The sequence below is a fragment of the Amblyomma americanum genome, chromosome 1 (assembly GCF_052857255.1).
Source record: "Amblyomma americanum isolate KBUSLIRL-KWMA chromosome 1, ASM5285725v1, whole genome shotgun sequence".
Lineage (NCBI taxonomy): Eukaryota > Metazoa > Arthropoda > Arachnida > Ixodida > Ixodidae > Amblyomma > Amblyomma americanum.
The window spans coordinates 547627874-547653765 of NC_135497.1; the positions used below are offsets into that span (position 1 = coordinate 547627874).

General features: G+C 48.8%; 1 protein-coding gene across 7 annotated transcripts in view; it reads right to left on the reverse strand.

The window, feature by feature from the left end:
• Positions 1 to 822: 822 nt before the first annotated feature.
• Positions 823 to 25892, reverse strand: part of LOC144116321 (uncharacterized) — a 42054-nt gene continuing 16984 nt past the window's right edge. For 3 of the 7 annotated variants that reach the window (XR_013311840.1, XR_013311842.1, XM_077651063.1), the window contains 3 exons: positions 16293 to 16426; positions 14770 to 14941; positions 823 to 3045 (listed from right to left, as the gene is read on the reverse strand). Coding sequence is in view for 4 of the 7 variants with exons in the window: in XM_077651063.1 (XP_077507189.1) it covers positions 16347 to 16426 (80 nt within the window). In the remaining 3 variants the exon portion in view is untranslated. Of the gene's footprint in view, positions 3046 to 14769; positions 15792 to 16288; positions 16427 to 25892 lie in introns of all 7 variants that reach the window. The other 4 variants (XR_013311841.1, XM_077651066.1, XM_077651065.1 and 1 more) reach the window with 4 other exon arrangements.

Consider the following 25892-nt stretch of genomic DNA (forward strand, 5'->3'; position numbering starts at 1 on the left):
ATGTTAAGCATCGAAAGGGTTCTATCACGAGGCGTGCCTCAAGGAAGTGTTCTTTCCCCCACGCTCTTTAACGCCGTAATGGCTGGCCTTCCGGATTCGCTGAAAAACGTTGCAGGCAAGTGCGTATGTCACTTTATGCTGACGACATCTGTATTTGGATTACTGGCTACCAACACAAGCGATTAGCCCTGATAGCTCGACAGGCTCTACTTTCGGCACAACCTTACCTTCAAGGTGTGGGGTTGTCTGTCAGTGGAAAAATCCGGCTTTGTTCTGTTTCCAGGTGTAGGAAGACATCAAGCGCGGTTGAAGATAGACCTCGGTCACTCTTGCATCCGTCAATTCAACCACACGCGTTTCCTGAGCATCATTATTGACTCCCGTCTACAGTGTCGAAAATCTGTAGACGCGATTGTTTCATCTATATCTTCTCGTCTCTATGTGATCCGTAAAATTGCACGTGAGCAATGGGGACAGCATCATTCTTCAATGGTCAAACTTCATGAAGTGCTGGTGGTCAGTCGCATAATGTATCAATTACCTTTAATTTCCCCCTCGGCATCACAACTTCAACGTCTCGAAGTTGTCCACAGAAAGGGCCTAAGAAGAGCCATTGGAGTTCTCCAGGCGGCTGCGAATAAGGCAGTACTTCATGAGTCCCTATCGAAACCTCTTAGCCTTATCGCTTCTCAGAGACTACTAATGCATCTTGACCACCTAGGAGAGACGGTAGCTGGGCGATCCCTTCTCCAGCGGCTCTGCAAGAGATATGAGTTGAAGGCTTACTTGGCACTCAATACTCTTAGTTATTTAGGCATTAATGTCCGAAGGTAAAGGAAACGGTTGAAACCCCCTAGTCTTTTCCGACCCTCGACTGTAAGGTCACAATTCCCCGTGTGAGTGCAAAGCGCGGCTCTCATTTGGCAGCAACGCGTTCGCTTGTACTGGAACACTTGGAAACAGAGTATGCCTGCCATCTTCAAATTTTCACGGATGGTTCTGTGGACAAGGTCAAACAAGCTAGCGCAGCGGCTTTTTACATTCCTTCTTTGAACTGTAAGTGGTCAGTACGCTGTACTGCTGTCGTATCCTCCACAACGGCTGAAAGTGTTGCTATTGATGCGGCTTTACAGAAGTTAGGATCTTGCCCGGCTCAACTTGCTGTCATCCTGATTCCACATCTGTCCTTCAGAGGTTAGAGCGCGGATTCCCTACTGACGCCTTGTCTATAAGCTCTCTGCGCTTGGTGCAGAATCTGCCAGCAGAGGCTTTACTCTACATTTCCAATGGGTGCCCTCTCACATAGGAGTCAATAGTAATGAGGTGGCAGACAGTCTCGCCCATAAAGCTCGCTCAAGGATTCCATCAAAAAAGTACCTCAAGATGGAAAAACTCTCTGCAGGAAAACGGTGCTCGATCACTTCAGTACCCTGTGGAGTGCGTCCCACAAGCCATGTGTGAGAAGATCTAAGGCGACCCTTCTACATCGAATTCGCACGGCCTCTGCTCGCACTCCTGCATGGATGCTCAAGACCGACAGAGCATCGTCTCCGCTCTGTTCTTTATGTGGTGTGTGCGGGGATATCGAACATTATATTATGTACTGCCCAGAGTACAATGCGGAAAGGCGTGATGTTCGCTTCCTTCAAGAAGACAGGAACCCATCACAGCACAGTTCAGGACATTGCCTACCCGAGTGGAAGCCAGACATGCAGAAGGGAGGCTTCTCGCCTTCTTTTAACATTTCTGCAGGACACGGATCTTGTTTCTAAATGGTGACGGCAGGAACGGACTACGGCCTACTGTGATTGAATGTGTGCGTAGATGGTGTCTTCCGGAGTGGACTACGTTATACTGTGAATGTGTGTATGGATTGTGGCACAACAATGGCCTATGTTCTACTGTGACTGAATATGTGCATAGATGGTGACTTCTGGAGTGGACTGTGATGCAGACTGTGTGGATTGATTGTGTGCATAGATGGTGACTGCGGGAGAGAATGCGTGCCATTATAAGAGACTGTGTGCATAGCGGGGTAGATGCGACATTGTTAATACAGAAGGGACGCTGCGGTGGAGCAATTTCCGGCAGATAAAGCAAGGCTAACCCCACCTGTAGCATTCAACACCTCAACTCAACTCAGGCTTTGGTGGAGGCGCTACACGAGATGGCATCCACTTTAATGGAAGGCTAGGTGCCGAGATTGGGTGACGCCTGGCAGGCCGGGCAGTAGCTTTCTTTAGGGGGTCCACTGCGCCTCAGGGCGTAGGGGTGGGTAGAAGCAAAGTGTAAAGTGTAACAATGGAGGCTGATGCCAATAAAATGGCCACTAGAAGATCCAGGAAGAAAACTACAGAAAAGAAATTTAACACCACGATCAGGTACATACACTGTAAACGAAGTTACTCTTTTAGGGGTGCATTACAGTCTCTATCACTAACACCCTTCGAAAAGGGTAGCTTTAGGTAGCAAATCCTCCTTATAAAGGGCACTTTTCTCACAACTACACCCTTCTTTACCCGAAGCGGTGGAAGGTGGTTTACGTAACTTACACCCTTTTATAATGGGTGTAGCAGTCACACTTCACCTTTAACACCCTTTTGAATTTTTCACTTTTATGCCGTGTCATTCATTTTAGACCATCCACTATATTTCGTGTAGCAATGCGAAGCAGTTTGATATATTGCATTGTATCAGTTGACATTGTAACCACCCACGCATGTAATATGTGCTACAGACAATAGCTTGGCTTTTCCGTTGCATTATGAATGCCCAGAACATGCGAAGAGCATTCAAAAAAGGTCAGGCACATTACACTGTATGCTCCGGCAAACATTTATTGATGTGAACCAGCAAATCCAACTTCGTGCATACTTACAAACCATCAGACAATGCACTTTAAACTCAGTCACATAAACATCCAGAAATTGGAATTCGAATATTGAACAAAAGTTGCAGGCTCCTGGTTCGTAGCTCCTGTCGAACTCGCAGTACGCACCCGTATATGCATTTGCACTCTTGAAAGCATCAGCGACATGTCTTCTCCTGTTAAAAACAAAACAGAAAAAAAATAAAACTTGCACTTTCTACAAATGATAGCATTGGTGTCATGTACTAGTTTCCAAATTTAGGGCAGTGAAAGCTGTCACCAGGGTCTTGAAAAATTTAGACACTTCAAAAGCACTAAAAGATTACTCGAGTTCTCCTTGCAAAATCTAGGTCATTCTCCCATGCCATATTTGTAAAGTAGAATGCCATAATACTATAAAACACCACCTTCAAAATAAAAAGAATTCTTGACCTCACGATGTGACAGACAAAACAGAAAAAAAAGAACATGGCAAACAGATGTCAAACTGGTGCCTCAAGTTTGTTTCTGTGAGCAGTTATTTCTGCTTTACATATGTCTATTGTCCAACATTTCTGTGAATTCCTTTGCGTTTTCTTTTGACTGTACTCTATTGATATTCTTACCTAGATAAAGAGAGAAAGGGGCTGAGAGGTAAAAGCAGCCACACCTGCTTGGGTGGACATACTATAGAGCCATGGTTTCCATGAAGTCATAAAGCCGGCAGTGGTGAACCCTGTTCCATCTGCCGAACCCTACAATGTAATGCTAGTATTTTCAAGGGGATCATCTTCAAGTTCTTTAGAATAAGTTGATGCCACTGGCGCGGGGGGGGGGGGTGGAACCCTTTGAGAGGATTTGTGGCTTTTTGCTTGAGTTGTATGGGGTTATAGTCTACAATACGTTGAAATAAAATGAAAGTGCTTTCTACATGAAATATATGTGCATCAGTAGATGTGCTCTTACGTTACAAAGTGGGAAGGAATACTTTTGCATATTTACATGCTGTCGTGGGGCAGGGGCTCAATCACGGGTCCACGTACTCTGCCGGAATTAGAAACTATCGTGAACACTTATTTAGTAAAATTATACGCTTGGATGCAAGCGAATAAGTTTAGCTTAATCTTGTCAAAAGCCAGGTACATAATTTTCAGACCTGTTAATGCCCCTGTTCATCGCACACTTGACCTAACATACGCCAACACAAACCTGCAACAGGTAACAACTCAGAATTTTCTTGGTGTCTGGTTTAATGAACATTTATCATGGAACTTCTCGCTGACCTTAGTAAAACTGTTGGCTGTCTTTACCGGATCAGCGATCTCTTGCCCATTTCCGTAAAAGTATCCATATACTACGCACTATTTTTTTCCAAACTGTCCTATTGTGCACTGGTCTGGGGCACTACAACAATAAGCCATTTTCATAAGTTACCGCTTTTCCAAAAGAAGGCATTGAGGGCTATAGAGGGTTACCATGGTAGGCCGGAAAACCTACCAACATCACCACTCTACCATAAGCATAATTTACTTAAAGCAAATCATGTTTGCATATTTCGCCTTTTACAGTACATCTATCGTAATTGTTTGTATTCCATTATTCCTAACGGCCCTCCTTCTGAATACCCCCTTCGGCAACACAGAAACTTGGTCCCTAAAACAAGGACAAATTACGGCAAACAAAAGCTCGATTACCAGATTCCAGTCGTTCTCAATAGCCCATCTTTAAGTGTCATGTTTGATTTTCCTAAGAACACATTTAAAAAACATCAAAAGGTTACGTATCAGCACTGACTCAATATAATTTGTTTTTACTTAGCGTAGCTTCTCTTATTTTCATGTCCTGCTGTTTGTGTGTGTTTTCTTTAGGGACCTCATGCCATGTTTATACACTGCCTTTGATTTGATCTATGGTGCACTCTCTTTGTATCAAAAGTAATTTTTTTACGGTGATACTGCCGTTTGATGCAATGTATTTTGTTCACCATCATACTATGTTAATATTTGTTATTTCTGTGTTGCTCACTGCTGTATAAACTGTTTTGGGGAACTGCAACCTCGTCGGGCTTTACCACCTTTGTCGCAGTTGCCTTTCATTTTTGAAGGAAAATAAACCTCGACCTCAATCAAACCCGGGCTCCTTCAGGTAGCGTGTCTGAGCCTTCGGGCTGAGGAAATATGAAACTTGAATTTTTGGAAAACGAAAAACCAGCGGGTTTACTGGCACTTTGAAGAAAATTATTTGCATAACTTAGGAAAGAGCAAACACTCAAATATTAAAATTTAACAGCGCTGAGCGACTCAATAAGCCTTGTTATCAGGGCCCAGAGCAATCGTTCTCACTCAGGTCGCCTGTTAAATATCCCAAGGTTCCGCCCCTCCATCAGTCGGCGGCTAAATCAACACGTGGTAATAATAATAATAATTGGTTTTTGGGCGGGAAAGGAAATGGCGCAGTATCTGTCTCATATATCGTTGGACACCTGAACCGCGCCGTAAGGGAAGGGATAAAGGAGGGAGTGAAAGAAGAAAGGAAGAGAGAGGTGCCGTAGTGGAGGGCTCCGGATTAATTTCGACCACCTGGGGATCTTTAACGTGCACTGACATCGCAAAGCACACGGGCGCCTTAGCGTTTTTCCTCCATAAAAACGCAGCCGCCGCGGTCGGATTCGAACCCGGGAACTCCGGATCAGTAGTCGAGCGCCCTAACCACTGAGCCACCGCGGCGGGCACAACACGTGGTACAGATTAGAAGAATGACACAGCACATAGCACGCGGAGGCACTCGTGGGAATCAGCGAGGAGGATTCGGGGGTCCACTGCTACCTCGCACAGTAGAGCGGCATGTCTCTATCGAAAACATGTGATTCGTGTAGGTGCCGCAGTCACTCCTGCGGTGGGCCCTCTTCACATGGGTCGGCTCCTGTCAGTCACAGCTAATAACTGCAAGGCACAGTACCCTCTTCCCTCCATCGTCTTGTCCATCGTCGATGGAGTCTCGCGGCGAACCAGACAAAGGGAAGGCCATCTCCCCCTCCTTAAAATTGTGGGAACATTCCACAGGTAGGTTCCCAGAGACATCCTTGTTTTCACAGGGTCAATGAGAAGTCAAATGACGTGTCCGCAGCAGAGTTGTAACAGCTTCTTCCCCCGCCAGACGAGGATCTGCGGGTAGCCGTCACCGCTGCTCCCCGAAAGGAAGACTTAATTGCTTTCAGAAGAACCAACATTTCTCCGTCGCTCATCACACTGGCTTCTTTGACGTTGAACAGATTCTTCGAGGCTTCGCTGAAACTTCAACCACATGCTCAAGCCAGCAGTCAGCTCTGCTCTAAGAAAGGCAGTTCAAAGAAGGATTACTACAATGTGGTTACTATAGCCGTTGGAGACAGCCCACACTAAAAACTCTCAGGACCCACTTATGCTGAGAAAACCAAACATAATACTACACATATTCACACACGTAAACGCACGAAATAAAAACTTAAGTAGCAATTTTAGATACCTGAAGAGCACCCCCGAACGTTTAGAAAGAATGGTTAAGTGCGTAAGCTTTTCCATTCAATTTTCTCTTGCACTTTATGTCGAAATGATACTGCTGAAGAATCAAGCTCCACCTGAGAAGGCGGTTGTTCTCTGATGTCGCGGTTTGCTGCCAGGAAATGGGACAATGGCCCGTTTCTACAGTGAATTTGGCGCCTCCGAGATAGCATTGTAGTTTCTGGATAGCCCAAACAATGCAAGTGCACTCTTTCCAACACACAGTACACCATCTCTAGAGAGCTGTTTTCGGCTCAGGTAGAGAAGGGAATGTTTGTTACCGTCGTCATCCCTCTGGCAGAGAACGGCACCTAGTACTTGGTCACTCGCATCACACTGGACCGTGAATTCTCGTTCGTAATCAGGAGCTCGCAAAAGCGGGCGGCTAATCAGTGCTGCATTCAGGTTTAAGAAGGACGCTTCCTTCTTTTCGTCTCAGACTACCTTTGTTGGCTCTGTCCTGCGGAGAGCATCGGTCAGGGGACTTGCCAAAACGGAATAATCACGGATATAGCGATTGTAATACACCGTACGCTCTAAGAATGCCTGAACGTCTGTCTCTGTAGAGAGGGGGAAGTAGGGCACCGCAAATTCTTCACAGACGTAGTTGAGTTTCCCCCATCCGGTGGCGATGAGAGGAAACTACTTGATGATGAAATCGGGGTTTCTTGATGACCCGGTGGTTCTACTCGGAAACATTCACATTACTCGAGGAAAGGAGAAGGTTAACTATTTATTTACAACATAGGTAAAAAAACGAGAAGAAGCAAAGCAAGGAGAAAACTATTTACATGACTAAATCGTGGATCAGACGAATTCAGCCCCCGCTCAACCCAGAGCGCTTGGTTTTAAACCCTCTGTCTCCGCCCTTAGCGGGGACAGCAACCAATAAGATAACGACCCATCTCGCCAATCAGTGGTCAGGGAAAGGAAAATAAGGATTTCCGCCAACTAATCACAGATTGGGGAAAGAGTGCTGATTAAACATTTGGGAAAGGACAGGTTGCAATCAAATAGACAAACAGCACAAACGCGACCGCCCTCTCCCACGGCACCCACGGCCCAGCCGTTACCACTTTCTTTCGCACACGCGACAAAACGATCCCTAAAGTGTTTACTGAATACACCGCACGAGACGAACACAGTCGTTACGGGAAAGTGGGTTTCCGGTCACTCGGCTAAAGTGTTTACTGAATACACCGCACGAGACGAACACAGTCGTTACGCCGGTCATTCGGCTAACACTCAGCCGTATCTCGTGCGCCCCCGAAACCTCGTCAGCCCCTTAACAACCACATGTCGACAGCTGTACTTGGTTAGCGTTTTTCCCGGCGGGTCATCCCCGTGACGGCGCGGCGTAAACGAGGACGTCCGCCGCACGAAGGGGAGGCAGGGACGGGACGGGCCCCTTTGTTGGGGACTTCCGACCCCACTGGAGCGGCCTTCCTTGCGAACACAAGACCAACAAGTTCGCGGAACGGTCAGCGAACTCCACACCTCCCAACCAAGAATGTCACGCAACACTTGCTGTCAGTGTGACATTAAAGTCCGGCCACAAGGTTCCAAGCAGCACTGCGCACACACATACACAGCCTCAATTCGTTCCGTGCACACAAGGTTAGGACACCAATCTGCACATTCCATAATCCACCATGTCAGATCGGTGCACCAAATTGGCAGAAATTACTCTAGCCGCCTACATCTCGAAAAAGAAGTTCATGTTTATTTTTAGCTTTGTCAACAAGAGTGGACCAATATTTCAAATTGTCCGGCACAGCGCCGGTTGCAAAGGCTGCCGCCGCTATCGGATCAGTAGAGCTCACCGGCTCCCCGCGGGCTAAGAAGGTTGCTGCTGCCATCGCGTCTGCATACACCCTTACCTTTAGTTTTACCGTCGGGTTAGGCCTGTCATCGGCAATTTGGCCTGCAGTTTGACATCGTGTTTCAGGCAGTGCTAGCTGTTTACAGCGTTGGCGGCCGATGTTCTCCTCAGAGAAGAGCCTGCCCTCACACATTATCGTTTTACGATCACCTTCGCCGCCGAGCTTGCACACTTCTGATGATGGGGCAGGTGGCTCCATGTGGAAACCTACAGGAATGGAGGCATTGCCTACATCCACCAGTGTCCTATCCGCTGCGAAATTCTTTGCAGCTGTCCCTGTTAGCTCCCAATCTGATGCAGAAACATTTGCAGCTTCGGGACCTGCCTGACACTCCACTGAAGCCTCGAGTCTGTCTCGAACAGATTCGTGCGAGATTCTGAAATGCTCATCGAAATCTGAGCTCTGATGTTCTTCATCTGGCTGGTTCCTTTCTGGCTGCTCTAGTACCGAGTGTGTTTCCGATGTTACTAGCTGCCCTACACCTTCAGCTAGATCTGTCAGCGCGCACAGTGTCAGCACCAACTGGCAAGACAACTCATCTTTGGCAGCTGGATTACTATCTACAGCGAAGAGCGTTCTCACTATCAGATCCGCCTTCTCCCCGTCCTCGACCCTTAATGCTGCGTCAGAGTTAGCGCACACTGGCTGGGGTACGATGCTGAGCTCTTGTTCGCGAGCAATACAGTCATGTGTCTCCTGGGTCTGGTCTATATTGGGTTGCTCTGACAACATGTTCGTCACAGGAGTGACTAACGCTCCTATGCCTATCTCTTCTGGTGCGACACACAAGATTAGGCCCTGCTGTCTAACCGCTTCAGCTTTCAAAGCTGTAGTCATCGGCACACACGACAGATCAGCGTCCGCTACCTGGAGAACCGCATCTTCCTGTTTCGTTTCTTCAGAGCACTCACCCTTAGAAAGTAACTGAATTTGGTCTCCTGTTAATTTTATTTCAGTCCCTGAATCCACACAGGTTTCAGAATTTTGACCTTCGGATTCCAAGTTGCGGCATGCCAGATCGTCAACCCTAGCTGGTTGACTGACCTTATCAGCAGCCATCTCCGACTGGGAGCTTGGTTTATCAGGCGCCGGTATCTCCACATGAGATACTAGCTCGCACACCTCTCTTCTCACCGCCGGAATATCTTGTTCCTGTTTTTTCGGACACTCAATCATCGAATGCCCAAATTTCATGCAGTTAAAACATTGAACTGCTGCGAATAAGACCTCGCTATCGACTTTTGCCCCCTGCCTTAACTTCAATTGCATCTGTGCAAGTTTTTCCTTTTCTAGTTCAATTTGGAGTTTCAAATTTTCAATTTCACTCAGCTGTTCAGCCTCCTCCTGCTCAACACGTCGCATCCTGCCCTCCTGATCATACCGTACGGCAGCCATCTCCGTTTTCCGTGCTATCGTTTCTAGCACTAAACACTACACCGACATGGTGAATTCGGAGAAAGCAGAAAGGTCTCCTGCCTTACTGGTTGCTCTCTGCCCCGGTGATCTCGTCGTCCTCAGTGATGACGACAGGCTCCTCGATGTGGACGACTTGAGCTCTGGATCTCACAGCAGCTCGCTTACTTCTGCCTCGTTTGACTGGCCTGACTTGGTCGCCTGGTTACTTTTCAGCAGCTCGCTGACTCGAACCCGTTCGATGTGGACGCCTGGTTCTTTTCAGCAGCTCGCTGACTTCTGCCTCGTGTGACTGGCTTGACTTGGTCGCCTGGTTACTTTTCAGCAGCTCGCTGACTCGAACCCGTTCGATGTGGACGCCTGGTTCTTTTCAGCAGCTCGCTGACTCGAACCCTCGATGGCTTGTTGTTGCCCGGCTCCTTCAGCTCCTAGCTGACTTGAGCCTCCGACGTCCTCTAGAACTCGACCCTTGATCCTGAAGCTTTCGACGTCAGTCTCGCGACGCAGCTTCACGTTTTCTCCTTTAGGACAAACAGCTTGTCCACCGACTTGTTCTTCTCACCTTCCGTCCAATGCCTTGAGTAGAAAGAAGTTGCGATCCTGTGTCGACTGCGCCAGTTGCGATCCTGTCGACTGCGCCAGTTGAGTTTCCCCCATCCGGTGGCGATGAGAGGAAACTACTTGATGATGAAATCGGGGTTTCTTGATGACCCGGTGGTTCTACTCGCAAACATTCACATTACTCAAGGAAAGGAGAAGGTTAACTATTTATTTACAACATAGGTAAAAAAAACGAGAAGAAACAAAGCAAGGAGAAAACTATTTACATGACTAAATCGTGGATCAGACGAATTCAGCCCCCGCTCAACCCAGAGCGCTTGGTTTTAAACCCTCTGTCTCCGCCCTTAGCGGGGACAGCAATCAATAAGATAACAAACGACCCATCTCGCCAATCAGTGGTCAGGGAAAGGAAAATAAGGATTTCCGCCAACTAATCACAGATTGGGGAAAGAGTGCTGATTAAACATTTGGGAAAGGAGAGGTTGCAATCAAATAGACAAACAGCACAAACGCGACCGCCCTCTCCCATGGCACCCACGGCCCAGCCGTTACCACTTTCTTTCGCACACGCGACAAAACGATCCCTAAAGTGTTTACTGAATACACCGCACGAGACGAACACAGTCGTTACGGGAATAGTGGGTTTCCGGTCACTCGGCTTAAGTGTTTACTGAATACACCGCACCAGACGAACACAGTCGTTACGCCGGTCATTCGGCTAACACTCAGCCGTATCTCGTGCGCCCCCAAAACCTCGTCAGCCCCTTAACAACCACATGTCGACAGCTGTACTTGCTTAGCGTTTTTCCCGGCGGGTCATCCCCGTGACGGCGCGGCGTAAACGAGGACGTCCGCCGCACGAAGGGGAGGCAGGGACGGGACGGGCCCCTTTGTTGGGGACTTCCGACCCCACTGGAGCGGCCTTCCTTGCGAACACAAGACCAACGAGTTCGCGGAACGGTCAGCGAACTCCACAGACGTTTTCAAACCCTCTCTATTAGGCCGGAAAAACAAAATGGAGCATTTCTGAGCCCGAAGCTCATCATTTTTGGTTGATAGCTTCCCGTTGGAGTAACGAAAGCTGCATATCTACTGGCGTGCTTAGTGAGCGGTACTTCTCAGTACCCTCGAGAAAGGTCTAGTGTAGTTACATAGGCTGCTCTACTGACCTGCTCCGCTCTCTCCTCGAAATTGGGGATAGGATACACTTGATCCTTGGTGACAGCATTTAACTTCCGGTAATCTACTACTTGGCTCTTTACCCGGAGCTTCCACCAAGATCATAGGCGATGCTTGTTCGCTTTCGGAGTGCTTGATTACTCCTAATTCCGTCATGCATTTTACCTCCCTATCAAAGATATCTCTCTGCCCTGGAGAGAGTCGATAGCACCTTGAACACACTGGCTCCTCGAAAGTTAGTTCCATATCATGCAGAATCATATCAGTTCTAGCTGGTCTGTCTACGAAGCAGTCATCAAACTCTGCTATCAGTTCGCCGAGATCAGAAAACCGAGATTCTTTTAGTTCTCTCCGCTCAGTCCTTGTGAGGAGTTACTGCGTGCTGCTTTCCTCTTCGCTTAGACAGATAAGGTTGCCTTCCATTTCCTCAAGAAGGTTCAGCATTAGATTTATCGCGGCGTCTCTCTGCACTTAAGGCTTCATTAGGTTGCAATGGTAAATGAGTACTTCTTTAGGCTTTCCCCAGGTTTTAACCACGTAGTTGGTGTTAAGAGAGCTTGGCAGTTACTTCAGCAGGCCCTTCCCACTGTACTTCGATCCTATTCTCCCTTGAAGCTCTCAGCAACATTACCTTTTCACCGATACAAAACGTCCCCTGGCGGGCTCTCCGGTCATAGTAGACCTTAGAACGAGCCTGGGTTGACCTCATGCTGGCCTCCACGTGTTATGTAGACGATCTTTAGTGTTATGTAGACGATCCAGCAGAGTCAACACGAACTCTACTATTGTCGGGTCCTCTCCGCGCCCTTCCCAGGCTTCGCGTACCATTCGTAGAGGTGAGTGCAGTGACCTTCCTTACACCAACTCGGCGGAGCTAAATCCAGTGAATTCATGCGGCACTGACCGCAAAGCGAAAAGTACCGCAGGTAGGCATGCGTCCCAGTCGCGCTCGTTTTCATAGCACAATCTCCTGAGCACGCGCTTTAGAACAAAATGCCACCTTTCTACGCTGTTGCTCTGCGGATGATGGATTGAGCTGTGCATTTTTTAATGCCGCACCGCTCTAGAAATGAGGTGGCGATGACACTAGTGAATACACTACCCTGATCACTTTGGATCTTAGAAAACCCAACTCGGGCAAAGACTGATAAGTGAATTCACAACACTCTGTGATGTCACCTCGCGCAGCGCAACAGCCGCTGGAAACTTTGTGGCAGGCATGGTGAAGATATAACGACACCTTGACTCTGTCAGGGGAAGTAGCCCAACTATATCACCAACGGTGAAATGGCTTAGTAATGATCGGTACTAAAACCATCGGCGCTTTCCACTTATCTCGCGCCTTTCCGACCCCCTGACATGTGTTGCACGACCTTACAAAACGCTCCATGGCCTCCAAACATGATGATGATTATGGATTTTTATGGCGCAAGGGCAGCTATGGCCAAAGAGCGCCATGTCACAAGGTATTTTTTCTTTTTCTCAAAGTGGGGTCAGAGACCCATTTCCCAAGCATTTCACCCTAAATAAGCCGAGCACCAGACCAGGGGAAAGCTTGTACCCATTGTATCACCGGTGGGTACCCGGCGGCACTGGGGATCGAACCCCGCACCTCCCGCATACGAGGCGGATGCTCAACCACTTGGCCACCGCTGCGGTTTTCCCAAACATCCAGACCAATAGTATTCCTGTAAAACCTCTGCTTTGTTTTCCTGATTCCCAGGTGGCATGATTACGAATTGTCATGGGAAAGTCGTAGTAAGTCCTGTCGGTACTTCTGGCGAACGACTAATTGGTCTCGCTCCACTCCACGAATATCCTTGTAGAATTTAGGTAGTTTTCCTGAAACTGCGGCTTCGGTTGTAAGCGTACCGAAAGGGCCCTCAATTACCACTGTCGCGATAGGCAATCACACGCTTTGTACTTCCACTACCTGTCAGATCCATACACATTGGCCTGTAAAATCGGTTGGTGACACATACGACACATGGACAACATCCATCATTGCAGCTGAATTGCTTCCCGTTCACTACCAGGCTATGCGTGTGAGGTTGCAACAGCTTCATGTTTTCATCGCAGTTACTGACATACGGGAGCGCAACCTTTTCTGTTTTACAGTTCACTGCTATGTGACCCAGCTCATTGCATCTGTAGCAAGTGAGCGGCCTCCCAGCATCAAACGCGACTTTTTCTTTCTGCGTTTTGGCCACTTTTGCACCATTCTCATTGTCTTCCTTTCTTTGAGGTTTATCGGAAAAAAACTTCTTTCGTCTTTCTCGACTGTAGAGTTCCCAAAGTGCCTCTCGTGACGGTAATTCGCACTTATCCCGAAAATACGGGGCCTATCAGCTCTAGTCTTGTTAAACTGCTGGCGCGAAGCGTACTCCTCAATGAGTTCGGCAGCTTTTGTCGCAGACGTTACATCGTCCCGGTCCTGTAGACAATTTCTTTCATCTTCAGGGAGGAAGTTGTAAAACTGCTCCAACAAAATCCTCTCCACTAGAGCGTCTCGGTCACTATAGGACCCGGTGCCCTTAAACCATTCAACCAAGTTAACTTGCAGCTTGTACAAAAAAATCGAGATGGCTCTTGTCCCTCGACTTCTTAGCTCCCCGAAATCACTGCGTGAACGCTTCGGCGCTAAGTCTACTTTCCTAGAAGGCAAGCCTTGACCTCCTAGTATTGTCAGCGCCCTCCTTGCTGAGCCGCGCGATAACCTCCGATGCCTCGCAGGGCAGAACAGTCAGTAGCCTTTTGATACCAAGTCTATCAACTGAAGGACAGTTTGTCGCACGTTCGTTCAAAATTTGCTAGATACAGACAGATATCCCCTGACACCACATATGGCTGCATGTTCCTAGACATCTTGAACTCTGCCTCCTCGTTGAGAAGAGGTACCGCTTGCTGGGGACAATTGCACAACCTCTTGCTCAACTCCACTTTTTTACTTACGGAGCTCTATTGCCCGTTCGTTTTTTTTTTTGCTTCATTCTCTCTTTCACGCTCTCGCCTATTCTGCCGTATGAGCTGCTCTTCCTTTTTTGTTCTATGATGTTCCACGCCTCACTGAGCTCCTCATCGTCTGCCCCCAAATCAGTGATAGCCTGAATAATCATGGGTTTTCGTGCCAAACTCTTTTGTATCGATCCCCAATTCCTCATACAACAGCAACAGGTCCGGCTTCTGGACCATCTTTAGGTCCACTATAGCTCTGAGTCTAGGCCATTTCCAAAAAAACTATGCAAAAAAACCAACACTCGATGATTTAAGCACAGGTCTCTACCAGTTCTAAATTTTAACCCTCTTTTAGACTCTGGTCCACATCAGAGGAAAGCCAAGCACTCACCCACACATGTGATCATGTCCTGAGACAGCTGCTCTCTCGCTGGCTGACCGTTGTTGCCGCTTTTAGGTTCCGATCTCACCGCTGGTCACCAGTTTTCGTGGTGCAGGGGCTCACTCGAACCCGGGTAGGTTCCCAGAGACATCCTTTCCGCAGGTAGGTTCCCAGAGACATCCTTTCTTTCGCGGGGTCAACGAGGGGTAAAAAGACGCGTCTCCAGCAGGGTTTAACAATGCCAATGTACTGCATTCATATTGGCCTTTCAAACACATGCTCTGAAATGCAGGTACTTTCAGAATTTCGTTTGAACCGCACTGAAAGGCACAACTCTAATTCGATGAAATTGATTGGTACTAGAGCAACTGGCATAGCCACACACTCCTAGAAAAAAATGTAGTAAAAGGTGGTAACGGCTGCTGTTACTACTTTTTTTAACAGCTGCTACCTTTGTACCACCCTCTTACGACCTCGATGAAAAAAAAGGTAGTAAAGTGAAGTAAGTACGGCTGTTACTACTTTTGTACTACCTCGTTACCACCTCATCGAAAGCAGAGGTAGTAAATGCGGCTGCTACTCTTATGACACCATCCGGAACGAAAGTCGGCGAATATAAAATTTGAGGTATATATGTTGACGGTTCGAATCTCTGTCAAGAGCTAGCCTGCAACTTAAGAGGCGTATGGTATAGTATGCAGTGCGAAGTCGTATGACGCCACCAGCAGCAGTGTACAATAATTGCTGCCACATGCACGTGCGCCAGTGGTGTGCTCCCACTCCTCGCGCTCCTGGTCACATGTGCGGCGCTCACCTACGCGTTAGTAATGGGCTAGTTCGAGTGTAATTTTTGCATTACTTTTGGTTTTGTTAAAGCCATATAAGGGCTCTGCTTCTAGCTGTGGAGTCATATTTTTGCAAAGCAAAGTATTGCAGCGATGAGGCAGTGCCTGCGTCTTACCCAGCATTCAGATTAGAGGTTGCTTTGACTGCTATCTAGAGGTAAACGTTGTCAATGGCAGTTGCTGTCTCTACCTGCGAAGGTATTAAATTAAATTAATGTATAGTCGCTGCTACTACCTTCAGAGGTAGTAAATGCTAGTAAGGGTAGTTCCTGTTGCTACCTAGTAACCATTACTATGTTGCAGTTACTACCTACAGTTACTACCTAGGTGTAACATATGTGACAAGCAGTTGCTACCCTGAAAGTTAGTAACTGCAACTACCTTTTTTTAGACTTCACAGTCATGGCAGCCAGTACTACTTAATTGCTGTGATGGCATTAGTGTGGCAGGTGAGCAAACGAGGAGTCCATTGCAGAATGCAAAAAATCAAGTGTATGAGATACCAAAAAGGAATGGGAAAATTAGTGTAGTGCAGTAACATTCTGTAGTGCTCTTTAATTTTGCGGCGCCAATCATACACTTAAAAATTTTCAGAATTCCATGGTCCCAGCTTCTTTTTATGCCGTATTTTTCCTCACAATGCAGTAACAACCACCTGACAAGCTGTAATTCTGAATGCACACCTACCTGGAATGTTTTCGAATTGTCGAAGAGAATGTTCACGACCCCTCCTGTGTTGAATTAATTGGGGTTGTTCCTCACCATACCCTCATGCAAGCCATCCACGTTCGGGTAGGAGGAAATCTTTGCCATCATCTGCACTGAAAACGAGAAAAATCATAAGTTAAGGAAAAGCAGTGAAATGCAACAATATTCTTTTAATACTGCAACATTAGCAAATGGCATTGATGCAGATTTACGCGGTCCACAAGATTTATGAAGGGTGCTTTTTGCCTATGCGAGACACATCTCAGGAAACTAGAAGACCCACCATTGATTGATGGCTACGTCTGGGAAAGGAGCAATAGAACAACAACGGAGAGGAAGGGAGGAGGAGTAGGAATGCTGATACATCAAGAAACAAATTGGCAAACAATAAAGTCAACTTGCAACGAACATGTCTGGGTATCAGGTACAATTGCCGGTAGAAGTACATGGCCAGGAGTGGTTTATTTAGGGAGAGGGGACAAATGCAGGCAAGAGAACAAGGATCTAGTTAAGTGTCTCAATGAGGATATAAAGCAGCTTGAAGAAGGCGCCAATATTCTGCTGGGGACTTTAATGGCCGCATCGAGGATCTGGATGGATACACAGATTGTAACGGGAAGTTGATGCTGGACTTCTGTGAGCGACACAACCTAGTTATTGTAAATAGAGGAACTAAGTGTGAGGGAAAAATCACATGGGAATCCCGTAATAGGCAAACGACCATTGACTACTGCTTAATCTCGCAGGGGATGTATAGCAAGCTCGCAATCATGGAAATAGACGAAGAGGGGAAGTACAGCCGCGGAAGTGATCATAAGCGTATTAGTCTACAGTTGGCAGCCCTGCTAAAATGAGAAATGCAGGGAAGTCAAAAAGAGTACGCAAAATTAAATGACGAACAAATAGCGCTAATAGCGGCCGGCATAGAGGAAGCAATAGAGAAACGCCCTATGGAAAAGTGGGATTATAGTCAGAAATACTCGTTAGTGCAAAAATAAAAAAATTAAAAGGCGTAAACCGCTGAAGGGGAAAGAGGAAGCCACGAAGTTGGTGGAATAAGGAAATTAGGGAGGCCATCGAACAACGATGGTTGGCATCACGGGAACACAGCGAAGCAAAGGGGGCGCAGTTATCTGAAGAGGAAATAGGCCGAAAATGGGGATCTTATCGACAAAAGAAACAGCAAGTGCAGGTCCTCGTCCAGGCAAAAATAAAGCAATTCTCTGATCGCTGGCTGGCTGAAGTTCGCGATGCAACTAAAGGGGGGCCAAGAAAATTCCGGAACCATATAAGTTGCCTGGGAAAAGCGAATCACAGAAAGCACAGGAACAGATTCACAATGACGAAGGAAAATGTTTAGAGGGAGATGACGCTGTAAACTATATTTCATCAGTCATAGCTGAGTCATTTAAAAAAAACGATAGAGTACTCACGCCAAATAAGGGAGCCACACAGGACAGCACAATAGAAAATAGCGTAGAACTGACCAATGTTAACTGAAAAAAGCGGAAGAAAATATTCCAAGATGTACGCCCGCAGGGATAGACGAAATTCCAATCAAGCTAATTAATGAACTTGGGCAAAGAGGCAAGGAAACGCTGGTAAAAGTATGGGAGGCAGTCATAACAAATAAGCAAATTCCGCACAGCTGGAAACAGAGTAAAATGAATTTGATTTACAAAGGGAAAAGCGATATGACGAACACGAAATCCTTCCGACTGATTTGATGACATCAGTTATATACAGGCTGGCGATGCAGGCGATGAAAATGAAAATGCAGTCATGGATAAAAAGTAACAGAATACTCGGAGAACTTCAGAACGGGTTCAGAAGTGGTAGGCGCTTAGATAATAGCCTGTTCTCTCTTACCCAGTGTATAGAACTAGCTAAGGCGAAAAACAGACCTCTGTATTTAGCCTTCCTGGACATAAGCGGTGCACACGACAACGTGAACAGCGAACTCCTGTGGAACATATTAAAAGGTGAAGGCGTCGGTCATGAGGTAATTGATTTCCTACAAGAAATATATCGAGAAAATGAAGTTCAAATAACATGGGAAGGAATTAAAAGTACAACAACTGTCGAGGTGCACAAAGGATTAAGGCAAGGTTGTCCTCTGTCACAGCTGCTGTTCATGCTTTATATGATAAGTAGGGAAAGAAGTCTACAAGGAAACAATCTAGGTTATGATCTGACGTACAGATTAGGGGGAAAGGTTGTTGAGCAACGACTGCCGGGTTTAATGCATGCGGACGATATTGCACTGATAGCAGATAGCCAGGAAGATTCGCAAACTTTGGTGAATTGCTGTGGAGACGAAGGAGACAGTCTAGGTTCCAGTTTTAGCGCAACTAAGTCAGGTGGGATTATTTTCAACGGTACAACTGATCAGGAGCTTACAATACAAGGCCATGAAATACCCCGAGTGGCCGAATAAAAATATCTCGGGGTATGGGTAAACGAAGGGCATATATACATGGAAAAGCACGAACACACTCTCATAGCAAAAGGGCGAATAGATGCCGGGATAATGAAACATAGGGCGTTGTGAGGGCACAACAGGTATGAAGTACTGAGAGGTACTTGGAAAGGAATAATGGTGCCGGGGCTTACTTTCGGGAATGCGGTTCTATGCTTAAGGGCTGAGGTTCAGTCGCGATTAGAAGTAAATCAGAGACCCGTCAACGTTCGAAGCACGGGAAGCTCAGGGTAAAGTACTATACGAAGAACGCCTGGGGAAATTGGACGATAACAGGTGGGCAGCCAAGGTATTTAAATGCCTATACAGAAAGAACGGTGCGGGGTCAGTCTAATTTGTTCAGTAGAAAATTCTAAGTTAAGTATGAGCTGAGTCCCTGTATGAGGTAGCCCACTCCTACCGTGATGGAAGCAAAGTCCGTTTCCTTGCATTTCCTGCCTAACCTCTGTTAGGCATATTTGTGCGCTCTGAAAATTCATTTTGTAATTTTTTCTTGTTAATGCTTGTATAATATGCACCATCTAGCGATCAAAGAAACACTGCATAAGAAGATCAATTTTTTTCACGCAGTTAATTGTTCTCTCTCGAGCCAAACTTGGATTGTATTATCTGAAAAATCCTAGGTACATAAACAACAAAAGTAAAAAGAAACTTGTTCGAGCCCCCCCCCCCACCCCCCCCCCCCCCCCTGAAAATATACTTCCGGCGTCCCTGACTCAGGAGAAAAAGCGCATGTTAGGAATACTTCCCGAGCATGAGCTCTTTAAGTATACTGTGTTGACCCCCAACTATTATTCAAACACTTTTCAAGTATTAGGTGTAAAAAGACGTATTTTGCCGAAAACAGAAATATCTTAAACCGCAAGTCGTTATGAATTACGGAAAGAGCGAGAAATTATGTACTGCGATATTTCATGAACTCAATGAAACACTGCATGGATTAAATTTTAAAATCATGAGCTAAATGCTGAGAGATGCAAGAAAATGGTGTTGAACTTTGTCTTGTATGTGAAACTTTTTTTTCCGGAGTGGGGAAATTGGAGGTCAATTGTTTTCTTTTGTGTATATTTGATTGCATGATTTGAATGTCAGCTTTATTATTTTTCTGTTTATTTTTTTTAGATTATGATTTTTTTTTCTATGATTATTATGAATGCAGAATGCTCTATATCCTGGCATAAGATGTAACACTGGCTGCCGGCCTGGTCTTCTAACAGGACTATGTGCTCAGATTGGCCAGTACACCTTCCTATACGATTTGCTGGAAAATGAAACATTCATTTATTTAATTGATTGATTTATTGACCTGCTTTCTGTGGCGCAAGGCAACTGTGACGGTACGCGCGGGACTGAAAATCCACGCCGCGCGCGCTATGCGCCATCTGATCACAGGTCATGTCTGGAAAAAAAAACTAATGTGTACATATTGCCAGGTGGCGTTCGTGGCGCTCGGAAAGAAGACGACGCTCGTGGTGCTCTCGTTTTGAAAGACGTTGAAGTTCGCCGTCTCGCCAACTGAAGGACGTGCTGCCGAGCCCTGCCTTCTAACAGGTCCTCTCTTGTCACCAACACCGTGACAAATCTGGTGGAGGTCGGATCGATCTCATGTCCCGTACCCCAACCGTTAGTCGGAGCTCCAGTCCAATTCCCGTCACGACGCCTGTTCACCGTACTCGCCGCCGGATTCGAGGCTTACCCCCCGAGCCTGTTCCATCCGGTATGTCCACGGAGCAACCTGCCTTGAGCATCCCAATGCCTGGGGCGTCGACACCCTACTTCACGCTCCAGAACCCCCGCATCCCGAAGTCCTTCCACGGCGACATCTTTGAAGACGTGGAAGACTGGTTGCAGCACTACGAGCGCGTTGCCGCATTCAACCAGTGGGATGACGCCGCCCAGCTCCGGAACGTCTACTTTAGCCTGGAGGACGGCGCTCGGATTTGGTTCGAGAACCGCGAAGATCAGCTGGTCTCTTGGAGTGAGTTCCGGCGTCGGCTCCTAGACACATACGGCAGCTCGGATCGTCGCGAACGGGCAGAACGCGCTCTGCAATCTCGCGTTCAGCTGCCCAATGAAAATGTTGCAGCGTATGTCGAGGACATGACGCGCCTTTTCAGACGCGCGGACCCTGCAATGCCCGAGGACAAAAAACTGCGCCATCTCATGCGTGGCGTCAAGGAGCAACTTTTTGCCGGCCTTGTCCGCAGCCCTCCGAAGACTGTCGCCGAGTTCCTCACTGAGTCTTCCACGATCGAGAGGGTGCTTCAGCAAAGAGCATCCGCGTACGATCGACCCGTATCCGCCGCCTCCGTTTCCAGCGAGTTACCGTTCCACGGCACCGATGCCTCCCGGATACGCGATCTCATACGGTCGATTGTGCACGAAGAAATCCGGCAGCTGTACGGGGCCCCTACCACAGCTCAAAGCTCCATGGCGACCTTTGTCCGCGAGGAGGTGCAGCAAGTGCTCCGGCCGTCCTTACCTGCCGGTGAGGCTCGTCCATCCCCTCCTCCTTTCGCGCCTGACCGTCGTCTCACCTACGCCGAAGCCCTGCAGTCCCCTGCTCCAGCACCGGCGTCCTTCGTTCCGGCTCCTGCTGAAGTGCCGGGGCCGCCTGCACCCGTGCTGCAGTACGTGGAAGCTCCCCGACCGTCCGCGCGCAAAGCCGACGTGTGGCGCACATCCGACAGACGCCCCCTATGCTTTCACTGCGGGGAACCAGGTCACCTGTATCGGCACTGCCCCTACCGCCGTCTGGGCCTCGAAGGGTTTCCCCCCGATTCTCCTCGACCCCGCTATGGCGAACGACCCAGGGCCGTCGCGGATTTTCTTGAAGACCAACGTTGGCAACAGTCTCGTCGCCAGCGGGCTCGATCCCCATCGCCCGGGAGTCGTCCTTCACCTTCTACCGCGAGTTTTTCCCGAGCGGCGCAAGGCCGGTCGCCCAGCCCACGGCGGGAAAACTGCAACCAGCGACCTTAGGGGGTGGGCTCGCTGGACGTCGTTCTGAGGGGGACCCCCCATCGCCGCGGGCACGACATGCCGACGCCTCGCGGGTTCCGAAGTCCGCGGTCACCATTCACTCCGACACAGCGACACTCCCTCGACATAACGACGCTTCGACGGTTCCGAGGTCCGCAGTACCCGTTCGCTTCGACACATCGACACTGACACATGACGGCGCCTCACCGATTCAGACGCCCGCATTCTCCGATACTTCCGACGCACTGACCCCATTAGAAAGCACACGCCACGCCGACGAACTACCGGTGGCACAGCCTGCAGACAACGACGCCTGTGCCCGATCATCCTCTCCGGAGCCTGCATCTCGTGAGCGGCTTTCCTTAGACATACCTGTGATGCTGGATGGTCGCCACGTTCGAGCGTTATTAGATACTGGTGCTGATTATTCGATTTTAAGCAGCCAGCTCGCCGCCGTCCTCAAAAAGGTTCTCACGCCATGGGCTGGCACACACGTTCGCACTGCGGGCGGTCATTTGATTGCACCTCTCGGCATGTGCACCGCCCGAGTTCAAATCCGGGAGTCCACATTTGTCGTCTGCTGTCTTGTTCTGAATAACTGTTCGCGCGACCTCATCTTAGGTGTCGACTTTCTGCGTGAATATGGGGCGATTATTGACCTACGCGATAACAAGGTCACGTTTTCAACTGAGAGTGCTGTCGCCCTCCCCAACGCGCCGCGACCAAGCCAGACACTTCGAGTTTCTACGGACACAGTCACCCTGCCGCCCCGAACCAGCGCCTTCATTACGGTTGAGTGCGAATCATTTCAAGACGGTGACGCCATCGCCGAAACCAACCTGTCATTACTGTTGACGCAAGGCGTGTGCGTGGCCCGCAGTCTGATCCATCTTCACAGTGGCCAGTCACAGGTACTTGCTACCAATTTTTCGCACGAGCATCGGCATCTTTTTCGCGGCACTTCCGTAGCCTTTATCGAACGCATCTCCGATGTTTCCGAGTGCTTCTCCTCAGAACCAGTGCAGCCTCCTTTTCCCCTCGAGAGCCTCGATGTCAACTCCGCGCTGTCAACCAGCCAACGGGAGCAGCTGTGTGCACTATTGCTCGAATTCAGACAGTGTTTCGCCTCCTCGTCGAAAGTGCGTCAAACTACCATAGCCAAGCACCACATCGTGACGTACGATGACGTACACCCGATCCGTCAACACCCCTATCGGGTATCGTCTACAGAGCGCGAAGTCATTAAGTCCCAAGTTAAGGAGATGCTCGAAGATGACGTTATTCAGCCTTCCAACAGCCCATGGTCCTCGCCGGTCGTCCTCGTTAAAAAGAAAGACGGCACCCTCCGTTTCTGCGTCGATTACCGGAAGCTGAATGCAGTCACGAAGAAGGACGTTTACCCATTGCCACGTATTGACGACTCTCTCGACCGCCTTCGGCGCGCTCGTTATTTTTCGTCCATCGACCTAAAAAGTGGCTACTGGCAAATTGAGGTCGATGAGCGGGATCGTGAGAAGACGGCCTTTGTCACTCCCGACGGCCTTTATGAATTTAAAGTTCTACCTTTCGGTCTTTGTTCTGCGCCTGCCACATTTCAGCGGATGATGAACACTGTCCTTTCTGGTCTTAAATGGCAGTGTTGCCTAGTCTATCTCGACGACGTGGTGGTTTTCGCCGACTCATTTAGTCAACACCTTGATCGCCTGCGGACGGTCCTCGAAGCCCTTCGTTCAGCTAACCTGACATTGAAACCCCAAAAATGCCACTTCGGTTACCAGGAGCTGAAATTTCTCGGCCATGTCGTCAGCGCCGCCGGCGTGAAGCCCGACCCCGACAAGCTGGCCGCGGTTGCGGAATTTCCACTGCCACGTGACAAGAAAGCTGTTCGGCGCTTCCTAGGGCTCTGCAGTTACTATCGGCGTTTTATCGAAAATTTCGCTGACCTCGCAGAACCGCTGACTCGCCTCACCCGTGACACCACACCTTTTGTTTGGTCCCACGAGCAAGAAATGGCTTTCGCCGAGCTCCGCCTGCGACTTCAAACGCCGCCCGTTCTTGCCCATTTTGATGAGCGAGGTGACACTGAGATACACACCGACGCCAGCAACATCGGCCTCGGCGCGGTTCTCGTGCAACGCCAGGATGGCGTTGAACGAGTCATCGCTTATGCAAGCCGCGCTCTGTCACGCGCAGAGATGAACTATTCGACGACAGAAAAAGAATGCCTCGCCATTATTTGGGCTGCTGCGAAATTTCGCCCCTATCTTTATGGACGCCCTTTCAAAGTGGTCACTGACCACCACTCCTTGTGTTGGTTGACCAACCTGCGTGACCCGTCTGGACGCCTGGCGCGATGGAGCCTTCGCCTGCAGGAGTTTGACCTCACCATTGTTTATAAGTCCGGACATAAGCATGAAGACGCCGACACCCTCTCTCGTGCGCCTGTCGAACTCGCAACCCCCGACACGGACGACGACATCAGTTTCCTTGGGGCTATCAATTCTTCTGATTTCTCAACCCAACAACGCGCCGATCCAGTGCTACGACCCCTCATCGATTATTTGGAAGGCCAGCCAGCCACCGTTCCTAAATGTTTTTCTCGACACCTGTCGTCGTTTTCCCTGCAACGAGGCGTGCTCTATAAGAAGAACCCTGGTTCCAGTTCGCGCGCGTATCTCCTCGTCGTGCCGACAACACTTCAGGAGGAAATACTTTCTGCGTGCCATGACGAACCAACCTCTGGCCATTTAGGATACTCTCGCACGCTTTCCAGAATCCGCCAGCTGTTCTACTGGCCCAAACTCGCCACTGTTGTCAAACGCTATGTGCAGAGCTGTCGGCAATGTCAGCGCCGTAAGGCCCCGACCGCCAAGCCTCCGGGACTCCTCCAACCTATTGCACCACCACGCGCCCCATTCGATCAGGTCGGCATTGACCTTCTCGGTCCGTTCCCTTTGTCCTCGGGTGGCAACCGGTACATCATCATTGCCACAGACTACCTCACTCGATACGCCGAGGCCAAAGCCTTACCCCGTGGCACAGCGTCCGAGGTTGCGGATTTCTTCGTGCATCAGATCGTACTTCGGCACGGCGCCCCGACCTACGTCATTACCGACCGAGGAACCTCATTTACTTCCCAGATGATGGCCGAAATTTTTCAGCTAAGCGGGACGACCCACCGGAAAACTACTGCTTACCACCCGCAGGCAAATGGGCTGACAGAGCGGCTTAATAAGACTATGGCGGACATGCTGGCGATGTACGTCGATGTACAACACAGGAATTGGGATACGATCGTACCGTACGTGACATTCGCCTACAACACAGCAGTTCAAGAGACGACCCGTTTCACACCGTTCCGCCTCCTCTACGGCAGGGAAGTTCAGACGATGCTCGACGCAATGCTCCCTTGCGCAACCGATGACCATCTTTCTGCTGACGCTGAGGAGTTTACCCACGAAGCCGAGCAGGCTCGTCAGCTAGCCCGTATTCACATCACCCAGCAACAAGACAAAGACTCGCGGCGATACAACCTCCGGCACAGACAAGTCTCCTACCATCCCGGCGACCAGGTTTGGGTATGGATACCTGTTCGACGACGCGGCTTGTCCGAAAAACTCATTTGCCGCTATTTCGGTCCCTACAAAGTCTTGCGGCGCGTCAGCGACGTTAATTACGAGGTAGAACCGGACGCTGAACTTTCCCAGCAGAGAACCCGTCGAAAGCCCCGTCCAGAGATCGTCCATGTTTTGCGCCTGAAGCCGTATTTGGCACGGGGACCCACCCAGAATCTTCGTGCCTCTCTTGTGTGATTAATTGTGCTTGTGTGTGCTTGTGTGTGTGCTTGTGTTCGCGCGCTCTTCTGCGCGTGTTTTTTTTTAAGAGGGGAGGAATGCCAGGTGGCGTTCGTGGCGCTCGGAAAGAAGACGACGCTCGTGGTGCTCTCGTTTTGAAAGACGTTGAAGTTCGCCGTCTCGCCAACTGAAGGACGTGCTGCCGAGCCCTGCCTTCTAACAGGTCCTCTCTTGTCACCAACACCGTGACAATATCATTGCAGAAAATTAGTTTACTACGCCTAAGCTGCTATTATACACACACACACGCACACAACCAAAGAA